General features: G+C 42.9%; 1 protein-coding gene and 1 long non-coding RNA gene across 8 annotated transcripts in view; one reads left to right on the top strand and one right to left on the bottom strand.

Annotated features, from left to right (window-relative positions):
• Positions 1–6638, bottom strand: part of LOC309632248 — a 49364-nt gene extending 42726 nt beyond the window's left edge. For 5 of the 7 annotated variants that reach the window (XR_014246805.1, XR_014246806.1, XR_014246807.1 and 2 more), the window contains exons 1-3: positions 6478–6638; positions 5269–5406; positions 4803–4864 (exon numbers count right to left, since the gene is read on the bottom strand). This is a non-coding gene — a long non-coding RNA (uncharacterized lncRNA). The other 2 variants (XR_014246811.1, XR_014246810.1) reach the window with 2 other exon arrangements.
• Positions 6639–6793: 155 nt separating this feature from the next.
• The window catches only part of HERPUD2 (HERPUD family member 2), a 48769-nt gene continuing 44525 nt past the window's right edge, over positions 6794–11037 (top strand). Inside the window, exons 1-2 of the mRNA XM_082399532.1 lie at positions 6794–7106; positions 7307–7727. Coding sequence (XP_082255658.1) covers positions 7581–7727 — 147 coding nt within the window. The 5' untranslated portion in view covers positions 6794–7106; positions 7307–7580. The remainder of the gene's footprint in view (positions 7107–7306; positions 7728–11037) is intronic.

The raw sequence follows: 11037 nt of genomic DNA, 5'->3' as shown, positions 1-11037 counted from the left end.
CTTTGTTTTTTTCTGTAACCCTGGTCTTTCCTCTCTGCCCATTCTTTTCTGTTTTTTCCTTTTAAAAATGTTTATACAATTTTTAAAGGTTACACTCCATTTACAGTTATTACAAAATATTGGCTATATTCCCCATGTTGTATAATACATCCTTGTAGCCAGTCTTAACACCCAATAGTTTGTACCTCTCACTCCCCCACCTGTATACCACCCGCCCCTGCCACTGTTAACCGCTAGTTTGTCGTGTGAAAAATTTGATGGAACTGTGAATACAACTATTGTTACAGTTCAGCAATCCATATAATAAAATTTTGTGCTTGATTTTTGACAATATCACCCCTATGTCTGAAAGAACTAAAAGATTCTTTTATAGTTATCATGGAAGCTTCCTGGTCTTAGACTGTGACTTGAGCTGAGAGTTGAAAGAAACGAGCTTGTGATTTTCTTTCTATAAGTGCTAAAGGACACTCAGAAGACTCTATGCCATACCATTGTCCTTAGAGACATCTTAACTGCCATAATGGTCAAGTGCAGCATCCAGCTGGGTAATCTCTTGCTTCAGTTGACATGTCATCACGATCAACCACAGATGACAGTTTGATTACTTTAATGCCCTCATCTCACTTCTCAGTGGAGAGGAACCCAGCCAAAGGGCATGACCAAGGCAATCCTCAAATTCTTTGTGTGTTTCTCTCCTGGGATCACTACTGATACCAATTCTGTATCAGTTAGGGTCCAATCAAGAGACAGAAATCAAACAATATTTTGAACATGGAAGGTTAAATATAAAGAATTACCATTTATAACAAGGAATTGGAGTGATAAGGAGATGGATAGTAAAGAACTAAGAAAATGCTAAAGAATATAGGAAAATCAGATATAGTGATCATCTACTGCCCTAAGGGCTGAGATAGACCCTCCTTGAAGAAGTCCAGTGACTGTGGCTCATTTGATGTCAGAGAAGTTTGCTGAGGGAGAAAAGTTGCCTAAGGGGTGTGAGGGGAAGCTATTCATGAACAGTGTTGTACTGGTGGTACTCCATGTGAAGCCACTTGATGGGGTTCCAGGGAAAGATGCTCATGGGTGTTGCCTGCAAAGTTGCCTGTTCATGGGAGGTGCTACACACTGCTGGCCACTGGGCACTGCTGGAACTGAGAGCTGCAGAAGCCACACGTGCTGTAAGAGCCTGCCTAAGGGAGCACACCACACTACACAGGTAGAGAACTCTATTCTTCCTCTAGTGTCCCTCCAGTGCTCTTTACTGACAAAGCTTAATATCATGAGAGCTGGAAAAGGCGAAGTATTGATATTTACAGGATTTATTTCTATTATCACAAAGCAGGCAATGAACAGTGTTTTGGGGCCCTTGAGGCAGTAACTTGGTAATTGGCTCAATAACCCATTTCCTTTAACTGGAAAAACCTTACAATGAGGACTAAATTTTGTTGCTGCTCTGAAAGGCATTACAAATGGCCCCTTCAAGAAGCTGATAAAGGGCTTCCCTGGTGGCGCAGTGGTTAAGAACCCGCCTGCCAATGCAGGGGACACGGGTTCGAGCCCTGGTCCGGAAAGATCCCACATGTCGTGGAGCAACTAAGCCCGTGCACCACAACTACTGAGCCTGCGCTCTAGAGCCCATGAGCCACAACTACTGAAGCCCGCGTGCCTAGAGCCCGTGCTCTGCAACAAGAGAAGCCACCGCAATGAGAAGCCCATGCACTGCAACGAAGGGTAGCCCCTGCTCGCCACAACTAGAGAAAGCCCGCGCACAGCAATGAAGACCCAACGCAGCCAAAAATAAATAAATAAATAAACAAACAAACAAATAAAAGCTGATAAAAACCATGGACTCTCCCTCCAGATAAATGCACATGTGTACATATGTACACAGTCCTATAGATAATTCAGGGTATGTCTCTGGACCCAGATTAAGAACCCCTGAGTTAGGCCCATGACTACTCTCCATGTTCAATTTAGTGATTATTCTTACCTTTATTTGAATGTAGTGTAGCAAATTTAATATTCCCAAACTCAGCTAAACTATATTTACTTTTAGCAAAAAAGATAAACATTTATAAACATTTGAGAAATATAGCCAATAGAGTTAGATAGTTCTAATTTTGGGGGGAGGAAATTGGTGAAACATCTCTGGGAAGAGAGAGGCTAAATGCCAGAGGAAGGGTATGCAGTTGTGAACCAACTCCAAGGTTACTATTGGGATTTGGACTTGGATAGCTGCATACAGAAGGAGCAGGGTATCCATTATGACCTGCTATGCTTTGGTAAGGTACATTATGGTAACTGGCCTCCAATATGACAGGAGGTCCTTACCTCCTGGTATTCATGCTCATACTACTCTCCTCCTACAATGACTCAGGGCTGGCCTTTGTGACCAAATAGCACACCATGTAGGTGACAATGTATTATTTCAGAAACTAAGTCATGAAAGGCATTGCTGCTTCAGCCTTGGTCTCTAGGATTCCCTCATTCTGGGGGAATCCAGCTGTCTGGTTGTAAGGACATTCAAAAGCAGTCCTGTGGAGGGACCCACATGGGGAGGAACAGAGACTTCACACCAACAACCAGCCCAACTTGCCAGCCTTAGGAGTAAGCCATCTTGGAAGTAGATCCTCCAGTTCCAATCAAGCCTTCCGATAACCAAATGCCAGCTGAAATCCTGACTGCAATTTCACGAGAGACTCAAAACCAGAACCAACAGCAAAGACACTCCCAAAATTCTGACCCGGTTTTAGGGGCAATTTGTTTTGCAGCAATAAATAACTAATACATACATTTAGGTCAAAATTCTTTAGAGGGTGAAAAATATAAGGGATTTCCCCTTCCCCCCTTCCTCTGGTCACCTAAAGGAGGTCAGTGAGATGCTATTTGCTACAGTTTTCTCCAAGTGTTATGATAAATAAGTCAGTGGATTAACTCATCAGAGAAATTAGACTTCTGTCTTACCCAAATGGTCGCTCTAAGAACTGACTAGACATATAGTTTCTGAAAAGCAGGAAATCCAACTGCTAAACTACCGTATGAAGATTTATATTAATACAGAAATAGAAATATAGATGTGTCCTTATGAAGACTATTCTAGGGAAATCATGTGTCAAAATGCTCATTATGGCCACCATAATTGAGGAGGGCTATGCAAACTAGTGTGTTCAAAGGTTGAGTCAATGTTTTGAGTGATCTGGAAACTATTCTTAAGGATGGTTGAAGAATCTGGGGATGTTTAGTTTGGATAAGATGTAGACAGCATTTAACCATTTGAAGGGCAGACATGGAATAAAAGTAAACATATTTTGAATTAATCAAGAGGAGAAAAGTGGCCTAATGACAAATTATAGCAATGCAGATTTTAATTCACTTATAATAACCATGGCTGTTTAACAATAGGTCATGCTGTAGTGAAAACTATGGTGCTCCCTTTCCCTGGAAGGGTTTAAGCCAAAGTTGGGTGACTGCCTTTCTGAGATGCAGTAAGAGTGATTCCGGCAGTACTTGGAAAGCTATCTAGATGACCTCTAAGATGTTGTTCCTGAAAGCCTTTTCCTCCTGAATGTGTCTTGTTATGCATGAATATCTTTAAGACAGTTCAGTGTAGTGGAAAGACTGTGTATTACAGAGGAATCAGAATTCTGTTTAGAAGTTACTAGCTGTGTGACTTGGGGCAAGACATTTAGCCTTTCTGAGCTTCACTGACCTCACTACCTCTCAGGGCTGTTCTGAAAATTCATTAAATGACACATCACTTAAATCATCCACTTGGCATTTAATGCATGTGTGGTTTTCTTCCTTCCATTTTCTACAATATGGTTTATAATCAAACATCTGGGACCAATTAAGATTTTGAAAGTGCAGTGTTGAAATGAGCTAATTTTCCTAGGCTTGAAGTGGAGGATTTCACTTGTTTTTAAACAATAAATTTGATTGAGATTTGATTAGATGCTTTGTGGCACAGCATCTTAAAAAAAAAAAAGACAGGTTTGGTGTAAACAGAAGTAGAAGGAATCAGAAGCCAGATGGCTATCATCATCTTTGAAATTTTCAACTGCAAGATCATCACTTGACTAAAGTCTTTCTTCCCAAGAGAGTTATCATAAAAACAAAAACAAAAAACCAAAACACTGAAAACTATATTATTCAACATCATAAAGTATTTTACCTTCCTGGAAGGTATTCCAAATTTTAGTAAGAAAAGCTCAGTAATAAGCACTCTATTTTCTTTAAAATTTTAAAAGAAACTGGAATCTCACAGAAGGAGTCGATATAAGCTTTTCTAGCTGTCCTCCTTCCCAATTAAAAGAATTAGAAGTAAATATCCCACAAATACTGGAAATCAGTTTTATTATTTACAAATAATTTTCTTTAAGTGTTTTACTTTGTCAACAAAGAAAGTTACTCCATGGGCAGAAATCACCCTGAATTACTGAACTAGCGACTAAAATTATGTGCATTGAATAGTTAATATTGTTAAAGTAGATTTGGCCTTAACAATCACAAATCCTTTATTATCTATTAGCATCCTACCCTTAAGCATTCTCATTAGAGGCTGTCTTTAAGTAGCAAATGGTAACTGAGATGTGTAGTTGTTCCCTTCTTATGTGCAACATGGACAAAGAACAAACAGCTCACAGCAGCCTCTAAGTAACTGCTATCTTGCATCCCCTCCATGCTGTTTTTCCTACTCCAAATTCCAAGTTAAACACTATCAATAGTCTAGGGACTACCCTTTCATACATTTTTCTATACACACATACACGTAATTTAACAAAAATGGGATCATATTTACATACTGTTTTTATTGTGGGCAAGTTCAACAGCATCAAAAGCATTTTTAGGTTGTTAATTCAGGTGGCTGTAAAGCAAAAAAAAAAAAATCATTTCTGTCAGATACTCTATCATCTTTATACTCATATATTTCAAATTCTTGAATGTTCATTACATTTTAAAATGATTTTGTCCATGTTAGTGAACCTTTGATGAACTCTACTTTAAATAGTATCTATCACAGTGAAATGCATTCTCTCCATATTAATATTTATTAATATAATTCTCATTAATAACGTACATTTCAGAGTGCCAACCAAGGGGGATGACCACATTACTCTAAGGGGTTCCTGGAAGTGAGTCACAGGCATAAGTGACAGGAGCCGCTGGCTTGGGTGGTGGTGCTTGTGGCAGTTGCGGTTGGGGAGACTTCCTGCCTTAAACAGGAATTGGACATAAAAGAATTCTTAGAGCAGACAGCTTGGGACTTACATGGTGGCACACTTATGCCATAAAGGTTTCAACCTCTTTCAATTGTTCTGTTCTGCCATCCTTGTAATATAGGCCTTTGTTCTCCTGTCTGTTGCTTCAGGACTGAGCTGTGGCTGCCCCACCGCCGGCATCACATTCCTTCAGGAAGAAAGACAGGTGTAGGGCAGGGATGAGCTCTGGTCTGCAGAACATGTTCATCTGGAAGCCCCAGTAGCAACTTCACCTTTCATCTTATGGACTACAGCTGTGTCGAATGGCTGCTGCTAGATGTAAGGGAGCTAGAAAAAGTACTTGTAGCTAGAATTAAGTTAAGGTTCTATTAAGATGACTAGATACTAGGTAGAAAAAGGGTCTGCTAAAGGAAATCCAAGTCATAGTAAACTGTTCTCATTCCATGACAAGAAATAAAGGAAACTTCACTCTTATTTTAGAAGAGCATTGAGAGGGTAAGGCTAAGATATGGTAGGTGTCCTATCACAAAGAAAAGAGGTGAAGGAGGAGAGGGTGTAAGGGATCCTGGGGCCCTAGCTGTTGAAAGGAAGAATTTCCTCTTGGTCACTAACTTTCACTAACTCCTCTGCAGCTGAGAGAGGAAGAGACCAGGTCCCCAAAGCCCCCTATATTATCTGCTTGTATTCACCTATAAGTGGAAGCCTGGACCTGTGCAAATGCACATTTCTTAACTTACCGCACTGACTCCTAAACCTGTGCAGAAAATGGAGAGTAAGTCGGCTTTGGGCAATAGCCTGAACCTTCGCGTTCCCACGTGTAAACCATAAACCAGAAAAATAACACTGCCATCCGTCTTCATCTCCCACTGTGCTGAGCACACAGTAGGTGCTCAGTAAACAAACACTTGCCAACTTTTGAGAAGACGGAGAGGAAATACATGGAAATTAATATTTAGTTGAGAGACTGATATACGCCAGAACTGTACCAGATGGCTTACCTACATAGCTCATTTAATCAACAGCACGCAGTCAGGTAGCCATTACCGTCCCCATTTAGGGAAGTAAACTGAGGCTCAGGAAGTTTAGCCAGGGTCACACGGAAAGTAGAGGTAGACTTCAGGTTTAACTGAAAGCCTTCTCCTTATGCAATGTACCCACAGTCTCTCCTTCCCCAAAGCTCCAGGTACCGTGCTTTGCAGAGAGTCGACACAAGAAATTATGGGCAGAAGTCTGATTGAGCATCAGGGAGAACACTGACTTTTGCAGAGACAGCTCTAAGGATGGGAACACTTCCCAAGTTTTCCGGGTGTGGTCAAAACAGAATGTGCTAACGCCAGCGAAGCTAGTGGAGGCCCGAGTTCCGCTGGGGAGGCAAGGCGGAGCGAATGGCCTGGCAGGGCGGGCTCGACACGCCCGAGTGGCTTCGAGGCGACACACAACTCGGCACGGGCCGCCCTGGGCCGCCCGGGGCGGTCGGCGACGGGACCTGGAGAGCAGCGCGCGTGGGCGAGTCGCCCCTGACGCACTTCCGCCCTGCGTTTTCCGGCTTAAAGGGGACCCGGACCTTATTCACAACAACAACAAAACAGGCGCACTCGCGGCCGGCGCCCCTATTCTAGTCCCCGCCCTCCTGCCACCTGTCGCCGCCTCGGCTGCGCCCGGCTTTGCGCCCCAGCTGCCCTGCCGGAGGCGTCAGGCGGAGAGCCCTTCGGCCAACTTCTCCCGCTGCCGCCGTGCCGCCTCGCGAGATCCAGGGCCGGACCGTGGGCGCCGCCGAGCAGTAGGAAGGGAGCGGCCGCCGCGGAGGACGCTCGGCCGGACTGTGCGATCGGTGGCCGTGCCCGGGGGCGGAGGGCGGCGGTGGCGGGCCCCGCAGCCATCTCTCAGGTAGCCCTGCCTGTCGCGGTTGGCCACCCTGAGCGGCCCGTCCCCTTCTCCAGCCCGCGTGGCGAGGCCGTCGCGTCGGGGCCTTGTTGCGTTTCAGCTTAGGGGTCGCGGCGGGGGCGGGGCGGGGGCTCGGGCTGTCGCGTCCTCACCCCTCCCTACCTTCTCACCGCTTTCTCTCTCCCCTTGGCCTCCCTCTGCAGACCGGAGCCCGGCGGAGCCCGAACCTGGCGGGGAAAACTGCACCCCCGGCCGGGCCCCCAGACCCCGCCGCCGCCGCCGCCGCCGCCACTGTCCATCATCCTCGGTACCGGCAATGGCCTTTGTATCGCCCGATGCACTTGTGACTGACTTGAACAAGGAATAGTAAGAACCCATTCGCTTCCGTCCCCATCCCAGCCGCGCCGGCAGTAACCACCTCGGCTCATTTGGGCTTAACTGCTGCTCCTCTTGACTCTGTTCGATCTTGGAGGCACCATGGACCAAAATGGGATGGAGATTCCTGTGACCCTCATCATTAAAGCACCGAATCAGAAATACAGTGACCAGACTATTAGCTGCTTCTTGAACTGGACCGTGGGGAAACTAAAAACGCATCTGTCTAACGTGTACCCTAGCAAACCAGTAAGTGTCTAAAAGCTGGGCGCAGCTGCTCTGGCCAGCAGATTTTCGTGTCATATACTCCCTTACTCCCTGCTTATCCCCACCCCTCTTGAGTCAAATAGGTCTCTTTTTGACTGCAAAGTATTTTGACCGCGAAGCATTTTGCGTTCCGAGGTTATGTGACTCTCTTGAGTGTCTGAACCATCATTAATATTTTCCTGATGAGGTCCAGTTAATTAGTAAGTGTAATTAGTAAGTGAAATATCAAGGCACATGAGAATCGGCAGGCATACAATAGGACCGTTTTCCTTGGACTCAAAGTCATCAACCTAAAATGGGAATGACAGGTGCATCCTTTAAAAAAAAAAAAGATAAGCACTGCAATCCATATTCAAGCTTTTATTGCTTATTAGACTAAAATTCCTTTTTACTTTCAACATCTGGCCCAGAAATTTGCTCATTGCTGAAGAGCGAATTTTGAAATAAGTATGTGACCCCTATGAAAGTTATACTTTACACACTAGTATGTTTCAAGAAGCAAAGAGTTAAACGTTTTAGATTCACTTTCTTCTGCCCCTCCCTCTCTCATTTTCCTCCTGTAGAGGACACAAATTTTCTTCATTTAGAAGAGAACAGTCCTTCCACACCCCCACCATTTGGTGCATCATTTTATTCCTTTCATATAGCCATTTGTAAACCAGTGCGGCAGTGTTTTTCATTCTGAATCACATCTGGATATTGCAAAGATAATAAATAAAATAGACAGTACGGCTCCATCTGTCCCCAAAGTTAGATTTGAAAGTTATCAACACAGTTGATAACTAAGTCTTGGAATAATTTAGAAAAGTATAATGTTGTGTAGTGTGTATGAAAGTTAGGCTTTCATGTTCTCCATTGTGTAAAAATTTCATTCCTGAATAAGTAGTTTTCAGTGATAACTAAACCTTTTTTTTTAATTAATGAAGAAGCTTGGATTTTTAGGGTGGGAAATATTTTTGGCATCTGGCAAATTTAAGCCAGCAGCAAGGATGTGTTGGAAGGCAACTGTGCTTTCTAGGTTTTACTTAACACTTGTTTTATGCAAATAAGTAAGGAAGGCACTTGATCTATATTAAGATGTTAATGAATTAGGACCGTTTCAGTGTTACAGTATTAAGTTTAGTTAGGCATTTAGGCTTCTAGAATAGCTATAGAAATAGGGTGGTTATTGCAAAAACAGGTGGTTTAGAAAAACAACTCTTAGTTGGCATTAGCTATGTTTGTCAGTACTTTTTGATTACAGATATTTTTAGTAGGAGAAATAAAAACCCTGAAGTATTTAAGTACTTAGAACAAAGTAGTTGGAACTCTCATTTTTTCAAATCTTTTCTTGAAAGGTAAGATTTACACAGGGGTAACAATTTCTTTTTAAAAATTTCTGCTTTACAAAAGATTTCCTATTGCATATGACTTGTTTTACACATTTTTGAAGTCGAAGATAGCTTTTCAGGATAGGCACAATTGAAAGCCATAGACTTCCATAGCACTGTTCATAACATAGCCATTCCTAAGTACATTATTGAGCATATATCTAAGTACTTAGTTATATGCTCAAGTGTATACTTATGTGAGGATCTTTTACATTATATGATTAAACCAAAAGGGACTTGGTTTGCACTGTGATAGAACAAGAGTTATCACTTTTCTGAAACTTTTTCTTTTTTAAAAAGTATCTAAGAGAGGAGTGTGAACCCTATTTGTCTTATCTGCTCCTGGGATAAGCCTGTTTTTGGCAGGAGTTCTGCCATCTTAGCACTTATCTCAGTGGAGTGCTGTCAGTGCCCATGTGGATCAGTCAGCTGCTGGAGGACAGATCAGTTGCAAACTTCTCTACACCCCGCCCCCCTAAGCCACTTGCTTCTAGTACACACTGGAGGCACTTTTGGAAGGTGTACCAAATAATATACAGCCTATTAATTACCTAACCTTGTGGCAAACCTTTTTTCCTCTTCCAGCAAGTTTTCTCCAAGTGAATTGTAATATCTGAAGTTTATTTCTAGGTTAATGAGGGTGGGGATGGTGTACATGTGTTTCTTTTCTTTTTTTTTATAAATTTTTTTTTTTTTTTTAATTTTTGGCTGCATTGGGTCTTCGTTGCTGCGTGCGGGCTTTCTCTAGTTGCGGTGAGCAGGGGCTACTCTTTGTTGCGGTGCGCGGGCTTCTCATTGCGGTGCCTTCTCTTGTTGCGGAGCACTGGCTCTAGGCGCACAGGCTTCAGTAGTTGTGGCTCGCGGGCTCTAGAGTGTGGGCTCAGTAGTTGTGGCGCACGGGCTTAGTTGCTCCGCAGCACGTGGGATCTTCCCGGGCTAGGGATCAAACCCATGTCCCCTGCATTGGCAGGCGGGTTCTTAACCACTGCACCACCAGGGAAGCGCACATGTGTTTATTTTCATAGAGCTTCACTGAAAACTTTGTAAGGTTATTGACACACTCACATTCTAACTTTTTTATCACTTAGAACTGATTTGAAGTATCACAGTTGTTTAACAGACCAACTGTTTACTGATACTCCAAAGCCATAGGTAGTCCTCAGCATAGGAATTGGAGTCCTTAAAGTTTACTTGTAAAGTTGTTATTTAGAACAGAGAAATTTAACAATATAAGCAATATTATATTGTTGATTTAATATAAAGGAAGCTTAGATTCTTATGACCACCCACAATGACTACTTAACATTGATTCTGTTTTTAAGGGTCTCAAGTGCTGTTTGGTGTTTAACAGATCATTTCTTATGCCTGATTCCTTGCGCATAAGAAAGGTGGAGGTGGGTGGACTTGGAAGCAGAGAAGGGTTTAGTGCCTGGTAGAAGCAAGTGTTCCCCAGTGTGAAGTAGAACAGTTCGTAGACACTGCTCTTATGGGATCTGATGGGTCAGGGGAGATAGAGGGCCTTGGTCCCTGCGGACAGTGGCTTCTAGGAAAATAAATGAGAGCTGCTGGAGGGAGAAGAATGGAGATTTGAAGTTGTTCATTTAGGATCTCTACAAGGATAGGTCACATGCCTACATGCTGTTAACGGAATTCTGGCTAAACTCTGCAACAGTGTGTAAAAGCTTAAGATTTTAGCTTTATGGTCAGATATTCACTTCATTTAATCACAGATAATCTCCATTCGCATGGATATTTTAAATTCAACCTCCCCTCCCCTCAATAAACCCACAACAAATATACCCCTCCTTCCAAAGCACACTTTCTTGGGCTTCATTTATTTATTTAATTAGAAATTTATTGACCTGGCATTTGAAGGTCTATGTATATACTAAGCAAAAAGGTGGTAAGAGTCCTTTGCTCTT

This window comes from Balaenoptera borealis (genome assembly GCF_965194805.1).
Source record: "Balaenoptera borealis genome assembly, chromosome: 7".
Taxonomy (NCBI): Eukaryota; Metazoa; Chordata; class Mammalia; order Artiodactyla; family Balaenopteridae; genus Balaenoptera; species Balaenoptera borealis.
The sequence above is the reverse complement of the archived record's forward strand: the minus strand, read 5'-3'. Positions and strand labels throughout refer to the sequence as shown.